Here is a 16478-nt window from a genome sequence, read left to right on the forward strand (position 1 = left end):
AGTTACCTATACAGTATACTACAGGAAACTACCGTGCTTTTGGACGGTACTATAGTATTTTTTAGGTGTGCCACACATGTGTTTAAATACACTGAGACTAGAGACTAGGGAAGTGATGGTTTTTGTGTTTGTAGCTGCTTCAAAACACCATTAATTCTGTACCTCAGTAACAGTGCTCAGCCCCGCCCCTGGCTCCAGAGCTCGCACCAGTAGGTGATAGAGGTGGTGCTCGCTCTCGTAGTCCACGTTGCGGGTCAGGCTCAGCTCTCCATTCTCCTGGTTCACGCTGAAGAGGCTGCTGGGATTAATGAGCAGCGTGTACGAGAGCTTCAGTCTCTGGAAGGAAATTGCCTCCACGACTGCAACCCTGGAAAACAGAAAAGTGCAACACTTAGTAGGAGTCAGACACTTTTTATTACCCATTAATCCTACAAATATACTTTGGTGAGTCATGCTTAATATTTTGCATTTATTGCTTAAGCAGTAGGAAGCTGAGCTGGAACCTAGTTCAAAGAGTTTCTTCGCTGCTTAACAACTTCCCACCTTGACTGTAAATAAATATTATAATTTTCACACTTTAACTCAACTTCTTGGGCAATAGATTATTTAATAATAAAACAGGGAGCAGAGCTTGTTCAAACAATTTTCCCTCAAGCTACAGTCCCTGGGCTCTCTACTCACGCTTGTCCTGCCATGGTATTTTCAGGAACGAACACAGTGTATGACACGTTGGTGAACTGCGGGGGTCTGGAGCCGGCCAGCACAGAGACAGAGGCGTAGGGCCCCTTGCTGCCCAGCCTGTCGACAGCTTGTACTGTGAGGACATATTCGCTGTGTGGGACGAGTGGCAGCCCAGTGGTTCTGATCTCTCCTGTGCTCCTGTCAACCTCGAATCTGTCTTCACCTCCTGATGAGATTTAGGATAAGAAGAAAAAACACTGAGCAATGGAGAGTCAAGCCCTTTTTTTAAACCTTAACACAACACAGCAATACAGGGAGGCTTACAACTGTGTAACACCAAAGAGACTTCAGAAAGCAACTCTGTCTGCTTTGAAGTATAGAACATATAATGGCACCTGGTTTCATAGGTTGTCTGAATTCATCATTATAGGTGGCCTGCTACTTAGTTGCATCAAGACTTGTCAACATCGAGAATTGTTTTAAAAGAAAAGGTGCTAAATTAGAAGTGTCAGTTCCTTAGCTACCAACCAGTAGAAAATGAGCAAGCTTACTTATTGAAAGATGTGTCACTCCATTTTTATTGTATATAGTTAAGCTATGCTCTTTCTTATTAATGCAAACCATTTGGAAAGAGGTACTCTTCTGTGAAAAAAACACAGCCTATTTAAAATTAACATTAGACAACTGAAATCATAAGCATATAACCTAATTATAATGATGGTATCTTACTGTACATTTGTGAGCAATAAAATGTAATGATGTTTTTTTTTTTCTCTAAACCATGTTTATGAGAAGATGTCCCATCTGTTTTTTTTTGTACATTAAAAACAAAATTAACAGCTCTTGGAGATTTATCAACCATGACAACCAACACTATCCAGAAAGTATAATTCCCTAACCCTAGTCAATATTGGAACAGGTCACTCTTTAAAGAGCAGGCACTCTCAAGATCTACCTGTATAAGAATGTTTATATTATAAGAACATTGTAAGTATATTACATTTATATTGTGGTTTTCATCCGTTGGGAAATCTCAAAAGTGCTGTACAAAGCTAATGAAAGAACATGGGCCAGTGGCTGCAGTAGACAAATACAGCAGCTGTATGAAATCACTATAAAAACTAAAAAAATAAAAGACAAGGACTATGCTGTACATTAGACTGTAAGTATGTGTAATCTGATCAGTTTTTATCACTCCATTATGCTGGAAACAACATTTGTTGCTAATTTAGCTGACAGTGTCTCTAGTGTGCACTGGAAAGCTTTCAACGTTGATTTCATATCACTGTCTGTTGCTTCTTACCTTCAATCAGAATGTACTGGGCTGCCTGTGGTGGTCCATCACTGCCCCTGTGACTCGCAGAGAGCTTATAAACCGAGGTGCCCTTCGCTGCATCGGGGGCAACAGCTGCCAAAGAGGGGAATGGGAACATGGTCCACTCCAAACTGGAAACATTGGGCACTGTCAGGGTCAGGTGGCAAAAATACCAGTTATCACCTACAACACAAAAACAAAACACTTAGCATCGATACAAGCAGGGAAGTAGTTCACCTCCTCCTCAGTGCAATATCCACATGATCTTACAGCGGTACTAAGAAATGACCCTCAAGGGAACAGGAGTTCATCGCATTTACTGCTGGTAGGTACGGCTGGTCTGTTTGTGTGCACATCTGGGTCAATCAAGCACTGCTGTCATGATGACTGCTTTTACTATCACGCCGGGTGTGTTTTTAGCATGAGGTGAAGGGCTACAGACCCCACAGCAAAGGTGACCCCTACAAACCTTGCAGAATCACCAAAGTATTTGTGGATTCTGTTACATATAGCTATGCCACTGTTTTGCAGTGAACTCCCTACATTTCAGACCTCAAAAGTAGCCTAAGAACAGAATAACTGAAAATAAGTGACAAATAATGAAAAAGAATGGAACTAGAGTGCAAAGACTTTCTCATTACAATGCTATAGGTTTTAAGGGTATGTTCCCTTAAATGTAACTCAATGGAAAGCGATCATTGGACCTTTTATTGTTTTTCATTATTTGGAAGTTCACACTGAAGCCTTTAACATACTAACCATTGGTTCAATCTAATGAACACTGCATGTGCAGTTGCTATAGTCACTATATCAATAAATGCGTAAAACGCAGGTTATTTATTGCACTGATAAAACAAACACCTTAAAGAAAAAACAGGGGCCCCTTGAGATTGAATAATAATCTCAGGGCTCACTTTGAAGGGCTTGTTCAGTTTCTGCCTCTGGTTTTAAAACAATGACTGGGGTTTGTAATGAAAGGTGATGGGCTGGAATAGGAACCTTTGAGCTCCTGGTTTTACTTTAATGTGCAGAATGCTGAGGCGATACAGGGCAGACATAAATTCAGTTTCAATGGGCCACTTCACTCTCTTTTAAAACTCTCCTATCAACACCAAGTCAAAGCTACTGCACAAGTCTATAAATCACTGTTGAAGGATACTGTGCAACCTGAAAAGCAAAAACTTGATGGTCGGCGTTGAAAGCGTAGAGGTATTGCAAACCCACAAAGAGGGCTTTACAGCACATAGTATTTTATCACATATTTTCTACTGATTTAATACAATCAGTTATGTTTTTTGTATGCTGCCACAATAAGAAAATTACAAATTTCTGCTTAAAATAAATAAATAAATAAATAAATAAATGAATAAATAAACAAACACTCATTTTGTGTCAAATCACCTAAACAACAATTCATAAAAACAAAGCGTACGATTTCTTTTTTGTACTGCACTGGTTATTTAAACATTTGTGGCACGACTGTAAGCCTGCTGAATACTATCCCCCATTGAACACTGCCATATATTTATTTTACAAAATAATTTAAGCTACAATGCTTATACTTTTGCTTGGCTTGGGAAGTTGACAGATGGCGGACAGCGGAGTGGTGATATAACAAGTAAAAAAAGCATTGTTTTTATACTGGTGACATTTGTTCAGAGAGAATAGATTGCGGTATGCGAGGGTGGCGTTATAAAGGGGGGCGGTATAACACGGGACAACTGTATATATATATATATATATATACAGTGCCGTGAAAAAGTATTTGCCCCCTGTCTGATTTTCTGCATTTTTGCACATTTTCCACATTGTATTTGGTCAGATTTTTTTGTGGGTTGTAGTAGTATATAGAGGGAGTCTGAGAGAAAAAATGACACCAAAGAGTGGTGCTTCTTTCATTTGTTTGGTGTGCAAGGTAATCAAACATGCAATCTTCAGGTGTGAAAAAGTTATTGCCCCCCCTAGTTAACTCAACCCAATTAAAGGGATAACTAGGGTCAGCTGTTTGAGTACTTTGGTTAACAACCAGGCCTGATTTGGGCCAGCCCTGCCCAATATAAATCTGACTAACTTTGGCCCTTACCATCAGAGTGAAGTTGTCAGCACACAGGTTCTAGAGGCACACCATGCCACGAATAAAAGAAATTCCTGAAGACCTCTGGAAAAAAGTTGTTGATGCCTATCAGTCTGGAAAGGGTTACAAAGGCTCTGGGGCTCCACTGAACCACAGTCAGTGCCATATTATCCAAATGGAGAAAGTTTGGGACAGTAGTGAATCTTCCCAGGAGTGGCCGTCCTGCCAAAATCTCTCCAAGAGCAAGGCGTAAAATCGTCCAGGAAGTCACAAAGAACCCTAGAACAACATCCAGGGATCTGCAGGCCTCTCTCGCCTCGGATAAGGTCAGTGTTCATGACTCCACCATCAGAAAGACACTGGGCAAAAATGGGATTCATGGCAGAGTAGCAAGGCGGAAACTATTGCTCACCAAGAAAAACATGAATGCTCGTCTCAAGTTTGCCAAAAAGCACCTGGATGATCCTCAAGAGGTCTGGAACAATGTTCTATGGACATATGAGTCAAAAGTGGAACTTTTTGGCTGACATGGGCCCCGTTATGTCTGGCGAAAACCAAACACTGCATTCCACAGTAAGAACCTCATACCAACGGTCAAGCATGGTGGTGGTAGTGTCATGGTTTGGGGATGCTTTGCTGCATCAGGACCTGGACGCCTTGCTATCATTGAAGGAACCATGAATTCTGCTCTGTATCAGAGAATTCTACTGGAGAATGTCAGGCCATCCGTCCGTGAGCTGAAGCTGAAGCGCAGTTGGGTCATGCAGCAAGACAATGATCCAAAACACACAAGCAAGTCTACATCAGAATGGTTGAAGAACAAGAAATTTAAAGTTTTGGAATGGCCCATTGAGATGTTGTGGCAGGACCTGAAACGAGCAGTTCATGCTCGAAAACCCACAAATGTCACTGAGTTGAAGCAGTTCTGCATGGAGGAGTGGGTCTCAGCACTGTGAGAGACTAATCAATAACTACAGGAAGCGTTTGGTTGCAGTTATTGCTGCTAAAGGTGGCGTAACCAGTTATTGAGTCTAAGGGGGCGATTACTTTTTCATACGGGGGCATTGGGTGTTGCATAACTTTCTTTAATAAATAAATGAAATATGTAACAAATGTTTGTCTTATTTGTTCACTCAGGGTCCCTTTTATCTAATATTAGGTTTTGGTTGAAGATCTGATAACATTCAGTGTTAAAGATATGCAAAAATGCAGAAAATCAGACAGGGGGCAAATACTTTCACGGCACTGTATATATATATATATATATAATTATTTTGTTGTTATTGTTATTATTTTGTTGTTATGTTATTGTATATATATATTTTTCTATTATTACCAGAATTATTATTTTGATCAGCAGGGAGGAGGTCAAATTCCTCCCTGCCAGAAACACATGTGAGAATGTGGCTGGAGCCTTAATTTGGTAATTGTTAATTATTGAGAGAGAGAGAGAGAGAGAGAGAGAGAGAGAGAGAGAGAGAGAGAGAGAGAGAGAGAGAGAGAGAGAGACTGACTAACTAACTTTTATTTTTTATTTACCTTGGCCCTTGTGATTTTATTTTGTGTTTTAAAAGTGTATTTATTAGTTTTGTTATTTTTTTATTGTTGAATAAATATCAGTGCAGAAGCCCAGTTTTGCCCCACAATACCTTTTTGTTTGTGATTTTGCATCTGGTGTTTTAAGGGCTCAGCTGGCCATGTTGCTATTCCTGCTGTGATAACCTATAAATGCAATGTTATTACAGGGAAAGACTGGCAGGGGAACATTGTGATAGATGGTAAGAGCGATTTCCACTTTCCTCTCACCAACCTTATATGATAATATATATGACTGATTTTTATGATCACCAACAGCAGAAAAGCCTACTCATTCTGTGCAAGGCAATAAATACTGTATCTTTTTTCTTTTAATAGTAATGCACATCATGAAAATGTAAATGCCTATGGACATGTGAAGCCTAAAATAAACAAGACAATAGAAATGTCAAGCAAGCTGAATCACAACTCAGCAATAAATACTCCCTATTACTTTGTTTCTGAGTGATCAATCTAAAAAAAATAAACTTTTAATAAACACTGTGCAGCTACCTTAGTCTGTCTAAGAGTAATTCATATATGTAATTACATATTAACTCAAATATAGATTGCAGCCTTATTCATGAAACACTATCAAGTATTTTATTTTTAAAATGACATTTAAATCTTTTTCCGTAATTCATGATCTGCAAATACTTCAAATACAAAGTTAATTCCATACAAAACAAATTGACAAGATATAGCAAAAACTAGGGCTGTTAAAAAGATTAAAGACTTCAATGAAAAACTATGTCTGCAGATGAAACATGCAAGAAAGCAAGTAATTGTCTGCAGTGGAAGGAACCCCAGGGTTGCAAGAGCTATCCATTAGCTCACTACTTTGCCAGTACCACAGAATGAAGATTAATAGTTAAAGACAACATAACACTGTATTCCTGTGGTTTCAAGCTCAATTTGAAACCTAATTATTGTTGGACAAATAACAGCAACACAACATTATTCCAAATAGCAGACCCCCTATGTATTTTATCACTTTTAAACACTCTACAAATTAAGTTTGCAGGAAGTTGTGTTGGATCACCATAACCATGTGAAGCATCATTCTTAAAAAGTTAAAAACTCATTTGAGCAATACTCGCTTCAGCCCAGTCTCAAGAGGGGGGAGACTTTAGGAACAAAGAAGTGCACAGCAGAAGATGACTGTGGACGCAATGCCCCTGCTGAAGAATCTGGTAACTACAGCACTCCATCTGCTAGCTGATAGCAAGCTGACTCACTGAGGGAGCGTGCATCCTAATTAAAGATCCTATAGAGTCTGTCCCACTTTCTGATCTAGTACCGGAGAACAGGCTTCCTACGGGCATGTTGTTAATTAAGTGCCATTTTATACTGTTTATTTACAAATCATGTTTACTGCGTTGTTGCTCTTTCCTGTATGTGCCGAATAACGAAATTGTGTTTGGGGCTTTCTTTCCATTTATACAACTTAATTTGTAATGAAATAATGATGCACACATGTGCATGTTTATTAAACAAATAAACATAAATAACACAAAACAAATACGGCCCAGTGGCCAAACAAAAGGTTTACACAAAACATTACCCTGGTTGGCCGGGCATTTGCCTTCACTAGACCAGGGTTCAAATAGTACCTAACACAGGAACAAACACTCACCCAAACTCCTCCTTCTCACAAAGGAGCCTGACTGCCTTTTAATACACCTGTGGCTGGAGCCTAATTAAAATGACATCAATTATTCAATCCAGCCACATTCTCACATGCATTTGGCAGGGAGAGATTAACTCCTTCCCTGCCAACTCAACACAACACATGTGCAGGGCCTCTGCCCCGTCACAATGCTGTATAAATTTAAGCCTTCAGTGCAAGAACATGTCATCTCAAGTTTCCAAATTCTTGTATGTAAGATGCTTAAATGATAGGCATCAAACTGACAAACTGATAAAGTATTAATTACACTAAGCAGTATTGTGGTCCATGAACCTCCTTAACTCTTTTTAAAACTTTTTCTTGGTTTCAAAAAAGTGGGACTTACCTAGTAACAGCAATGATGGCTTTTGAATGTGCAGTTGCTGTTTTTTTAAGAAGAGCCCTTCAGAACTATGATTAGAGAAGTGACTTAAGTGACCTATACAGAACTAAAAACATACACATAAACAACTAGGTGATCCAATGTAACATTCACTACACTGCTTTTAAAAAACTAATAAAAACTTGGGTGCACGTAGAAACTCCAAAATTAGCATTTTAATTGTATTGAAAATAGGAATATACATTAGGATTCTTTCTGACTAAATTCTCAACTCCTATTTATCATAAGCCCAAATCATTTGATGTTGCCTTTATGAGCTGTCAGCAGTTATCATAAACAACGTTTTTAACAGAAACAGAGATGAGAATCTTAAAAAAGAAAAAAAAGTCAAGGCTCATTCAATTATAAGCAATATTCCAGACAGAGGGCTTCATTTACGAAAGGGCGCTAAACTTTATGGTGCTCAATAATTGCAATTACTGTGCATGTTAATGATTTCCGTATTTACTATTGCAATTTTATTAATTATCGCAAAAATAGTGGGCATATTATGGTGCACACTCATTTTATTGTGCCATACTATGGTAATTAGAATGAACATGTGATCTATATGGTAATACACAATAATGTATTTACAGTAAATGAGGCACCCCACTCTGAATAATAAGATAAGCTTCATTCACACCGTATTTACTAAAGGGCGATGACTGTATTGTGCACATTAAAGTGAGCGATAATTAGTTTGTTTGGAAAATGGGCTTTAACCACTGATAGGCGCGCTATTTAAACCTCTTTTTCTGGCCTAAAAACTAGTGATGTGCAGTTTGATTCTTTTTACTGACTGGATTAATTTGATTCATTCAGTTTAGTGAATCAATTCAACAGATTTGTTCGTTTGATTCACAGATTCACTAACGCAAAATAAATAAAAATTTGTTTGAACAGAAAAATCTGGCAACAAGGGCCATTTAAGTTAAGTGTTCACTTGATGGGCTGCACCTTAACAAATATATATATATATATATACATACACTTCGGAATGTAAGTAAAAATGTCTATATAAATTGTATGTAGGCTAATATACCCAAATATACTAATTTACACAAAACACATTAACTAAAAGCAGCTTTCCTAGAACACTGAGAAAAAAACTCACAAATGTAATATAATGAGAAATAGAAGAGTATTTTATTTCAATGGAAATCTCAAACAACAACAAAAAAAGATGTCTGAGTATATAATGCTATGTCTCAATATTTAACTTATATCCCAAAATATAAAGTTAACAGCACTGGAAAAAAAAAAGATATTGACAAGCTGTGAAAATGTGAAATAGTAAACAGTACTACTTTGAATTGCACCTTTTCATGACTTCTGTCAGGACACTTCTTTTCTCACACACTTGATAATAATGCTCATTACATTTTCTAATTCTGCAACTTTTCCACATAATGTAGTTGATGCAGAATCCAGTAACTCTGCTGGCCAATCCACTCTTTTGCTCAGTCATATATGGTGACTCTCTGTTGTAATCCCACCAGTTAATTTCTTTCAAGGTAATTCTGCACTTTCCATGGCTTCTTGAAGTTAAGAGTCCTTTCCTTTCGTTGAGACTCCATAGCCTCTTTAATTTCCAGTAAACTCAAAATGTGTTGCTTTGTGGAGCGTGTCATAGTAACATTGAATGGTATAATATTTCATAACTGCAACCATTGCACGGCAAATCAGACATGTTGCCTTATTGTAAAGATTATTCAGTGAAAACAATCTGGCTAACGATTTAGGAATCTTCTGTGTTGCGCCTCCACCTTTCGCTTCCGTGACATCTACAATTACTTTTTCGCTACTAATTATCCTAACCAAAATTATGTACGTGAGGAAACGGATCCTGTGTGCCATCTGATTGGCTATTTTACTACCTCTGTGAGCTGTGATTGGCTTAATGGGTATCTCACTCATACAATGCAGACAGAATGCACGTGTTGAATACACGTGTTATATAAGCGTGTTTTAAAGAATTCCATAACAATACAGTACATTGATGCAATTTTATAAAGTAATGGGCGAGATGCCAAAAAATTGCCCCATGGGCCGTATGTTTGACATCCCTGCTTTAGAGTACTGTATTAACTATTTATTTTAAACTATGCCATTAAGCTTTAATTGCAACCTATTTAATAAACTGCGATTTACACAAAAAAGCCCTGCTAAAGCTCAAAGGGAATTATATTACATATTCCCCACAGAGGGAAAAATATGCCATTGCACAACATTGCTTTTATTGTATATGCTGCTGAGTGCTCTGTCTGTTGCTCACTCATTTTCGGTCAATGTAAGCCACCTCCACCTTCACAATAAGCTACTGACCAAAAGATACGCCTGGACTGGTATCATGGTGGTCACTGCACATTAAATTATCGCTCACAAGACATGTAACATGCACGGTATGGTATGTAAATTAGCCAAACTGCAAGTAAATTAATGCGTTCTCTGTTAGTAAATGGGGCACTAAATTTAGATTTATCGTGCACGTTAGGCTAACTGCTTTAAGTGCGCGCCAACTCCATATTTAGAGTCCTTTCGCAAATGAGGCCTAGAATATATAAAAACATCAATGAGAACAACAAAATGATTCCCTGCCACCATGCAACGACCATTCTCTCTCTTAGCAATATCCTCTGGATGTTTAACACTGTCTCAGGATAACACAAGATCCTTTCAAAAGCCGTGGCTTGCTTTTCCAGAAATAGAATAACTATTACAGACAATAAATAAATACGCCTTCTAGCAACAGTCAAGGACTTTGCAGACTCATTTAAATAAGCAACTGTGTCCACAACTGTGTAGAAAAGCCTCAGCAAACACCATAATCTATTTAGCACATTAGCAGATAGTTCAATACATCTCCGGCAGGCACTGTGGTTTAAACAGCATGATGGGATGTTCCACTTTGATGTGATTTGAATTCACATTTGGACATTAATGTTTCCTATTTATAGGTTGCATAATCAGAATGCTTATTAGACCTGTGCCATTGGCCGATACGCAAAACACACACTCAAGTCTTGTACTTATATTTATCCAAAGTTATTTTTCTTATGTGATTATTCAAAAGGATTTGGGATTAAAATTGGTCTGAACTGTGCTTATTTTAAAGGCGTAGGTTTGGTAATCCTAAATAAAATAATAATAATAATTCTAGTGTTGAGTCCTCCACTGCTGAGCTACAGTTTTATGATGACAAAGTTCCACGGATTAAAAAAAAAACAAAAAAAAAAACGACATGATAAGAGAAAAGATTAAAGTCTTGGATATTTGATCTCCAAGCGCATATCATTAGCAGTTTCTGAAGGAAATCATTTATTTGAAGATGCCTGACACTAAAAGAGAACGATTAAGTTTTACTTCTAGGTGTGCTGAAACCAACAAAAAATGATGTCTCTTTCTGCAGTGACCCATTTAAACTGCTGTTACTTTGAGTTTTAAAACTATTCTTAGGACTACAGTTAATAATTCATACAGACTTTACACCTATTCTGGATAATGTTTTTATAATAACTCTGTAACTTACCCACTCCAACTCAGAAGAAAAAGACTCTGGAAATATGGAACTTTGATTTAAATTATGAATAACAAAACTTTTGTTCTGCATTAAAAAATAAAACATTTAAAAAATGTATGCAAGGACTCATTTATTATTTACGATTTATGTAAAATTTTCTTTTCAAAAACTGACAATCAAACGTACCAGAAGGAAAAAAAAAGGCTGCTGTTTTGACTCTCCAGAAGTTCCCCGTCATGTCATTTGAAGTCCGCCAATAGAAATGCACCTTGTCATCTTGCTAACAGAAACAAGCCGGAGCAGCATATTTGCCAGCTGTAAGGGGGGCTCTCTGTCATTCAGGCGTGTCTGTGTTTCAGACTGACAAGGCACTGTCACTGAATGGAAGAGAAAAAGTCTGGCCTCTCCCAGGCTCCTATACGAACTGTATGTCAAATGAAATTTGGATTATTTAAAAGCCAGTAGCAGGTGTTGGTTTCTCTAATAAGTTCCACCCCCTCATATGGATTGCAGTTTAGTTCATTTCAAATTTCAGAAATCTCTGTTTCAGTTGCAAGGGGCATAAAACATCTTCATTACGGGAAACAGAGATAGGAATAAACAAAAATGTAGATTATTTTAAATAATTTTATAATAATTGTATAAATAATACTGCTTAATACATAATTGAATAATTTCAATAACCACATCCTCTGAAAAAAAGGCTAAAATTCCTCAGCTTCTTTCCAGCTAATTTTCCTTTGGTTTAAAAAAAAATACTGCCGACTTTCCTGAACTATTTGATCTCCTTTCACCCTGTGAGACGTGCCGGGCTTCCAAACCGTATTCTTTTTTATTCTCTTGAGAGTTATGTGTCTTTAAATACTTATCAGTGTGTCAATCAAAAGGAACAGTAAAAAGGATCCAGACTTAGTGAGGTGGCCTTTAAAAGGGCTGAGGCTAAACTAGGCCCAGCAGGGCTGAAGTGTGTCATGCTGGGAAGCTCTGACAGCTCCTTGTTTAACAATTCATACTAATCCTCCACAGGATCTCTGAATTCAAATTCTTTGGTACACTATAATGCAGGTAAAATAGCCTTGGCGCAACTTGATTTTCCACTTAAATAGCTTCATATAAAGTATAGTACTCCCTCCTCAGGACACATGCTGGTTTAATCAGCCCGCTTCAGAATAGAGGCCAGGGTAGTTATACAGAGTAATGAATGGCAATGTTTTCTAACATGGGAAAAATAGTTCATCTGTGTTTGTTGAAGACAATGGATATAATACCTACAGCTGTAGTACAACTCTCCTTAATACACACACAAGGACCTGGGCGCGACCTATTGATCAAAAAAAAAAAGATTTGTCTATTGTTAGTGTAAACTGTGCTACTAGAAGTGCTAAGTAGCGCCACTTTTTATTTTTATTTAAACGAGCAGGCTTGCAAGCATATGGAGGCCTGTTTATGGAAAGGGACAACAATGGAAGAAAGAGTCTTGTATGACTCCACAAAGCTGCCACATTCATTTTTGCCTTGCTAGCCGGTGTGTATCTTGGGAAAGCAGAGCCCTTTTTTTAATTTGAAGAGAGTTCTTCTTCGGTTCACAGTGACTGTAAGGCCAGGCCTAAGGAGATTTAAGGATTAAGCCGGGGCCTAAAGTTTTCAGTTAGAGAGTTATAAAGTGGATTATTGGCCTGGTTGCACACAGATTTTGTGTCACTGTGTTTCCAAAAGGAAACACCTAACAAATTGCTGGCTAGTTTGTTTTTCTGTTTTTTAAAAAAGTGATTGTGGATCAAGCTCATTTAGTTTAATTTTAACAAAATGCTAAGTTCTCTAGCTTTCTTTTTTTTCTTTTTTTATATAAAACAACAAAACTCGTAAGCACCAATTTCTTGAGTTTTTCTCTGATAACTTTACAAATTTTAACTTAAAGTTATTTCTTACAAACTTATAACAATATTATTAAAACTCATTCTCAAAGCACCCTTCAAAAAGATTAACAAAATACAACCAATGTCTGACCTTGGGGGGAACTGACATGAGTAGACAGTATATCTGGTAAAATAAAGCACATGTGATACAGAAAAATGCCTAAGGCTTGGCAGCTCTTGCTAACAGCCTTGGATATGCACTGACTGGCCAACCCTTGCACCTCCATTGAGGAACAACTGCCATTTCCTACAGAAGTGTTGAGCAGAGCCCTCTTAACATTTCTACTTGATGTCCCTGACGTTGCTTACAATGCAGTGTCCCTGGAGTTTTCACACTGATGCTTGTTTTCATGGTTTTCCCCTCCTGTCTATAGTGGCCTGATTTAATTCTTCTTAAAATCAGAGAAATAAATACCCATTATATTGTATCTGTACACATACTGTAGCAAAGTATTAACACTGTATGAACTTCATTATTATATGAATATGATAATCTTTACTAAATACAGTATTTTACATTGACATTACCAACTCTGAAATGAAACTCTTGAGAGCTTTATCTTAATAAAGGTTGTGGTTAGGGATGAATTACCCACTTTACCGCATCAGCAATAAAATCACTCTATCTACTACATAACATATGCATTTTATTTACGTCTACACTGACTGACAACTGTCAGTAACATAACAAAACCAATAATGACAAGTTTTCACAGTTAATCTAAAGAAAACAGTGCATATAAAATAACTAAACACAGTACGTGTTTATGCTGTGTTTCACTCAGGGAGATCTCAGAGAGATTGAAGCCCCTTGCTGGGTTTACCATGTTATAATACACAACCTTCATCTAGTCTCTCCCCTCTCTCTTCCTCTCAGGAATTTAGAAAAAAACAATTCTAAGAGGAAGAAATCAAAACGAAGAGGGAGAAAAACACCACTTAATGATATAAAACTGAGCAACTGCGTAACATCAGCTATTAAAAATGAAACCCACGGGTCTGAAATTGAATCCCTTTGTCTTTTTTATTGTTTCTACTGTTTTAATCTCTTATTCTAAATCGCAATGGGTTTTTTTTTGTTTTTTTGTTTTTTTTGCTAAATGCCTCCCATTGGTTTTAGACTGGTAATTAGTGGTAAGAACCAATGTGAGACACGTAACATTGCGAGATAATGTTTTCTGACTTACATAAAATGTCTCAACTGACTCGTGTGCTGCAATAGAAACTGCTCATTTCATAGACACATTACAAAGACATATGGACCAGTATTTCAATATTCTCCAGTGACATGTTATTGAAAATGAGAAATTAACATTTTTTTGCTTACTAGAATTTTCCAAATTGATGTGATGGACAGAAACACTGGTCTTCAAAGCTGCATGTGTCTCAGCATCAAGAAGCTGCCATTGTTTCATAAACAAACTACACTGTCTTCTGAAAGATGAACTGTGTTGTCATTTCTTTCATTCTCCCAGCGAAAGGAACAAGTGAAGGTTTCCTGTGGAGTGAGTTGACTTCAGATGTCTCCACCACTGATTTGAGGAATCGGTTCTCATTCCCATCCATTCAATCACATCTTTAATTATTTCCATCCTCCACTACAGATCATTTATTCCTCTAAAGCAGGTTTTTCAAACCCCAAAATGACAAGAAAGATACAGTGCAAGCATTCCTTTCAGTATGCTACTCCCATAACACATAATTCCTTTCAGTATAGTGCGCCCATAACCTATAATTCACTGTATTCAAATTCACACGTCTGTTGTAACAGAACAATCTAACATTTCTACCCTTTTTTCACTTCTAATTAATTAACCTATGTGGCCTGTAAATCCCCTGGGAATGTAATCTAATTGGGGTTTAGTCCAATAGAAACATAAACATACAGAAAATGTATGTCACTTTTTAAACTTACCTAAAGTTACCATCTTCTTTAAAAAGTTTTAGCTTGTATATGCCTGTTTTTTATTTATTATATTAATGAGAGAAAATAGCCTAGTGTATTATTTAAAAATATTATAGGCCTACAGCTTTTATGCCAAAAGCTTACTGACACCATACTTAATTGTACATATATTAACGATGAGAAACTATAGTGTATTATTTATCTTCATTATACAGATAGCGGATTAGTGATGATTGATGCAAGTTTGCCTGTGGGAGCTCTGGCAGCACCACAAGGCTTGAATAATAGACAAACAGTAAAGAAGAAACTGAATCCTAAGTAACAGACGTCTCTTAGAAGAGAAACTGTCAATGTTTCCACAAAGTCAAATATTTTAGAACAGGATAGAGCTGCCTCACAAAAAAAAACTTAATAGAACCACTGGATTCAGCATCAGCATCAATTGATTTAGCATTTCATATAAAATGTATTTAAATTAATTTACAATTCAAATATTTTGTGGAAAGGTTTTCGTTTTATAGGAAACATGATCAATGTTATATAGCAGTGATTCCACCAACAGTCCAGGGTTTTGTTTTAATCAGGAATGAAATATTTGTTTTAAATATGAAGTGCTGTCCTGTGCACTTAAGGACAACATGTTTAGACAGCTTTTGAGACTTTAAACAGTGTGTAGCTACAATGATTGCACTAGGACAGTGGTACTCAATTACATTCTGTGGCGGGCCAGATAAGGCAATGTCCAAACCTTGGGGGGCCACAGGGGGCTCAAGATGTGTGTAGTGGTGGGGGGTTGTTTAAATGGTCATAAAAATCCGACTATCCAATCACACTTTACATACAGTAACAAAACGTTCCAACACTACACTTGCACCAATCAACTAATACATCTCAGAAATAACTACTTAATATGATACAATGTTTGATCACCATTAATAATAAAAATAGAAAGCAAATATCATTTCCTGACCAGTATTCAAACAACATCATGCAAACAAATAATTATACAAATCTCACTGTAATGCTATTAAAACAGCATGTTATTAACTTTAATTTTATTAAAACTAGAAAATGTTCTGACAATTACTGCGCAGCAAGCATTCAAGTTAACTGAAAGCACTTATGTTGTATTTAAGCATCTTATTAAGCGCCTGATTAAAAGCGTAGCACGGTGTCTAAATTTGCATGTTCTAGCTCCATTGTGTTTAAATGTAAATTAAAAGTTTCTAAATTAAATACATGGCATGACAGTAAACAGATGGGAAAATAAACTTAAGTGCATATTCACCGTGCCATCTTTGAGAGGTGTGCCGTAGGTGAATTTCTTTTTTAAGGCCAAATAAAAATTCTTTGACAGGCTTGGTTTCTTCAGCCAATTTCCTGTGACTGAGCACTTACTGGTGGCCGCATTGCTAATTTTCCTAACAATACTTAGTT

General features: G+C 37.1%; 1 protein-coding gene across 1 annotated transcript in view; it reads right to left on the reverse strand.

Annotated features, from left to right (window-relative positions):
- The window catches only part of LOC117399960 (neural-cadherin-like), a 96002-nt gene that overhangs the window by 48885 nt on the left and 30639 nt on the right, over nt 1-16478 (reverse strand). The window contains exons 2-4 of the mRNA XM_059022456.1: nt 1985-2179; nt 682-907; nt 163-367 (exon numbers count right to left, since the gene is read on the reverse strand). Of these exons, the coding sequence (XP_058878439.1) occupies nt 163-367; nt 682-907; nt 1985-2179 (626 nt within the window). The remainder of the gene's footprint in view (nt 1-162; nt 368-681; nt 908-1984; nt 2180-16478) is intronic.

The sequence above is a fragment of the Acipenser ruthenus genome, chromosome 4 (assembly GCF_902713425.1).
Source record: "Acipenser ruthenus chromosome 4, fAciRut3.2 maternal haplotype, whole genome shotgun sequence".
In the NCBI taxonomy this organism is placed as follows: Eukaryota; Metazoa; Chordata; class Actinopteri; order Acipenseriformes; family Acipenseridae; genus Acipenser; species Acipenser ruthenus.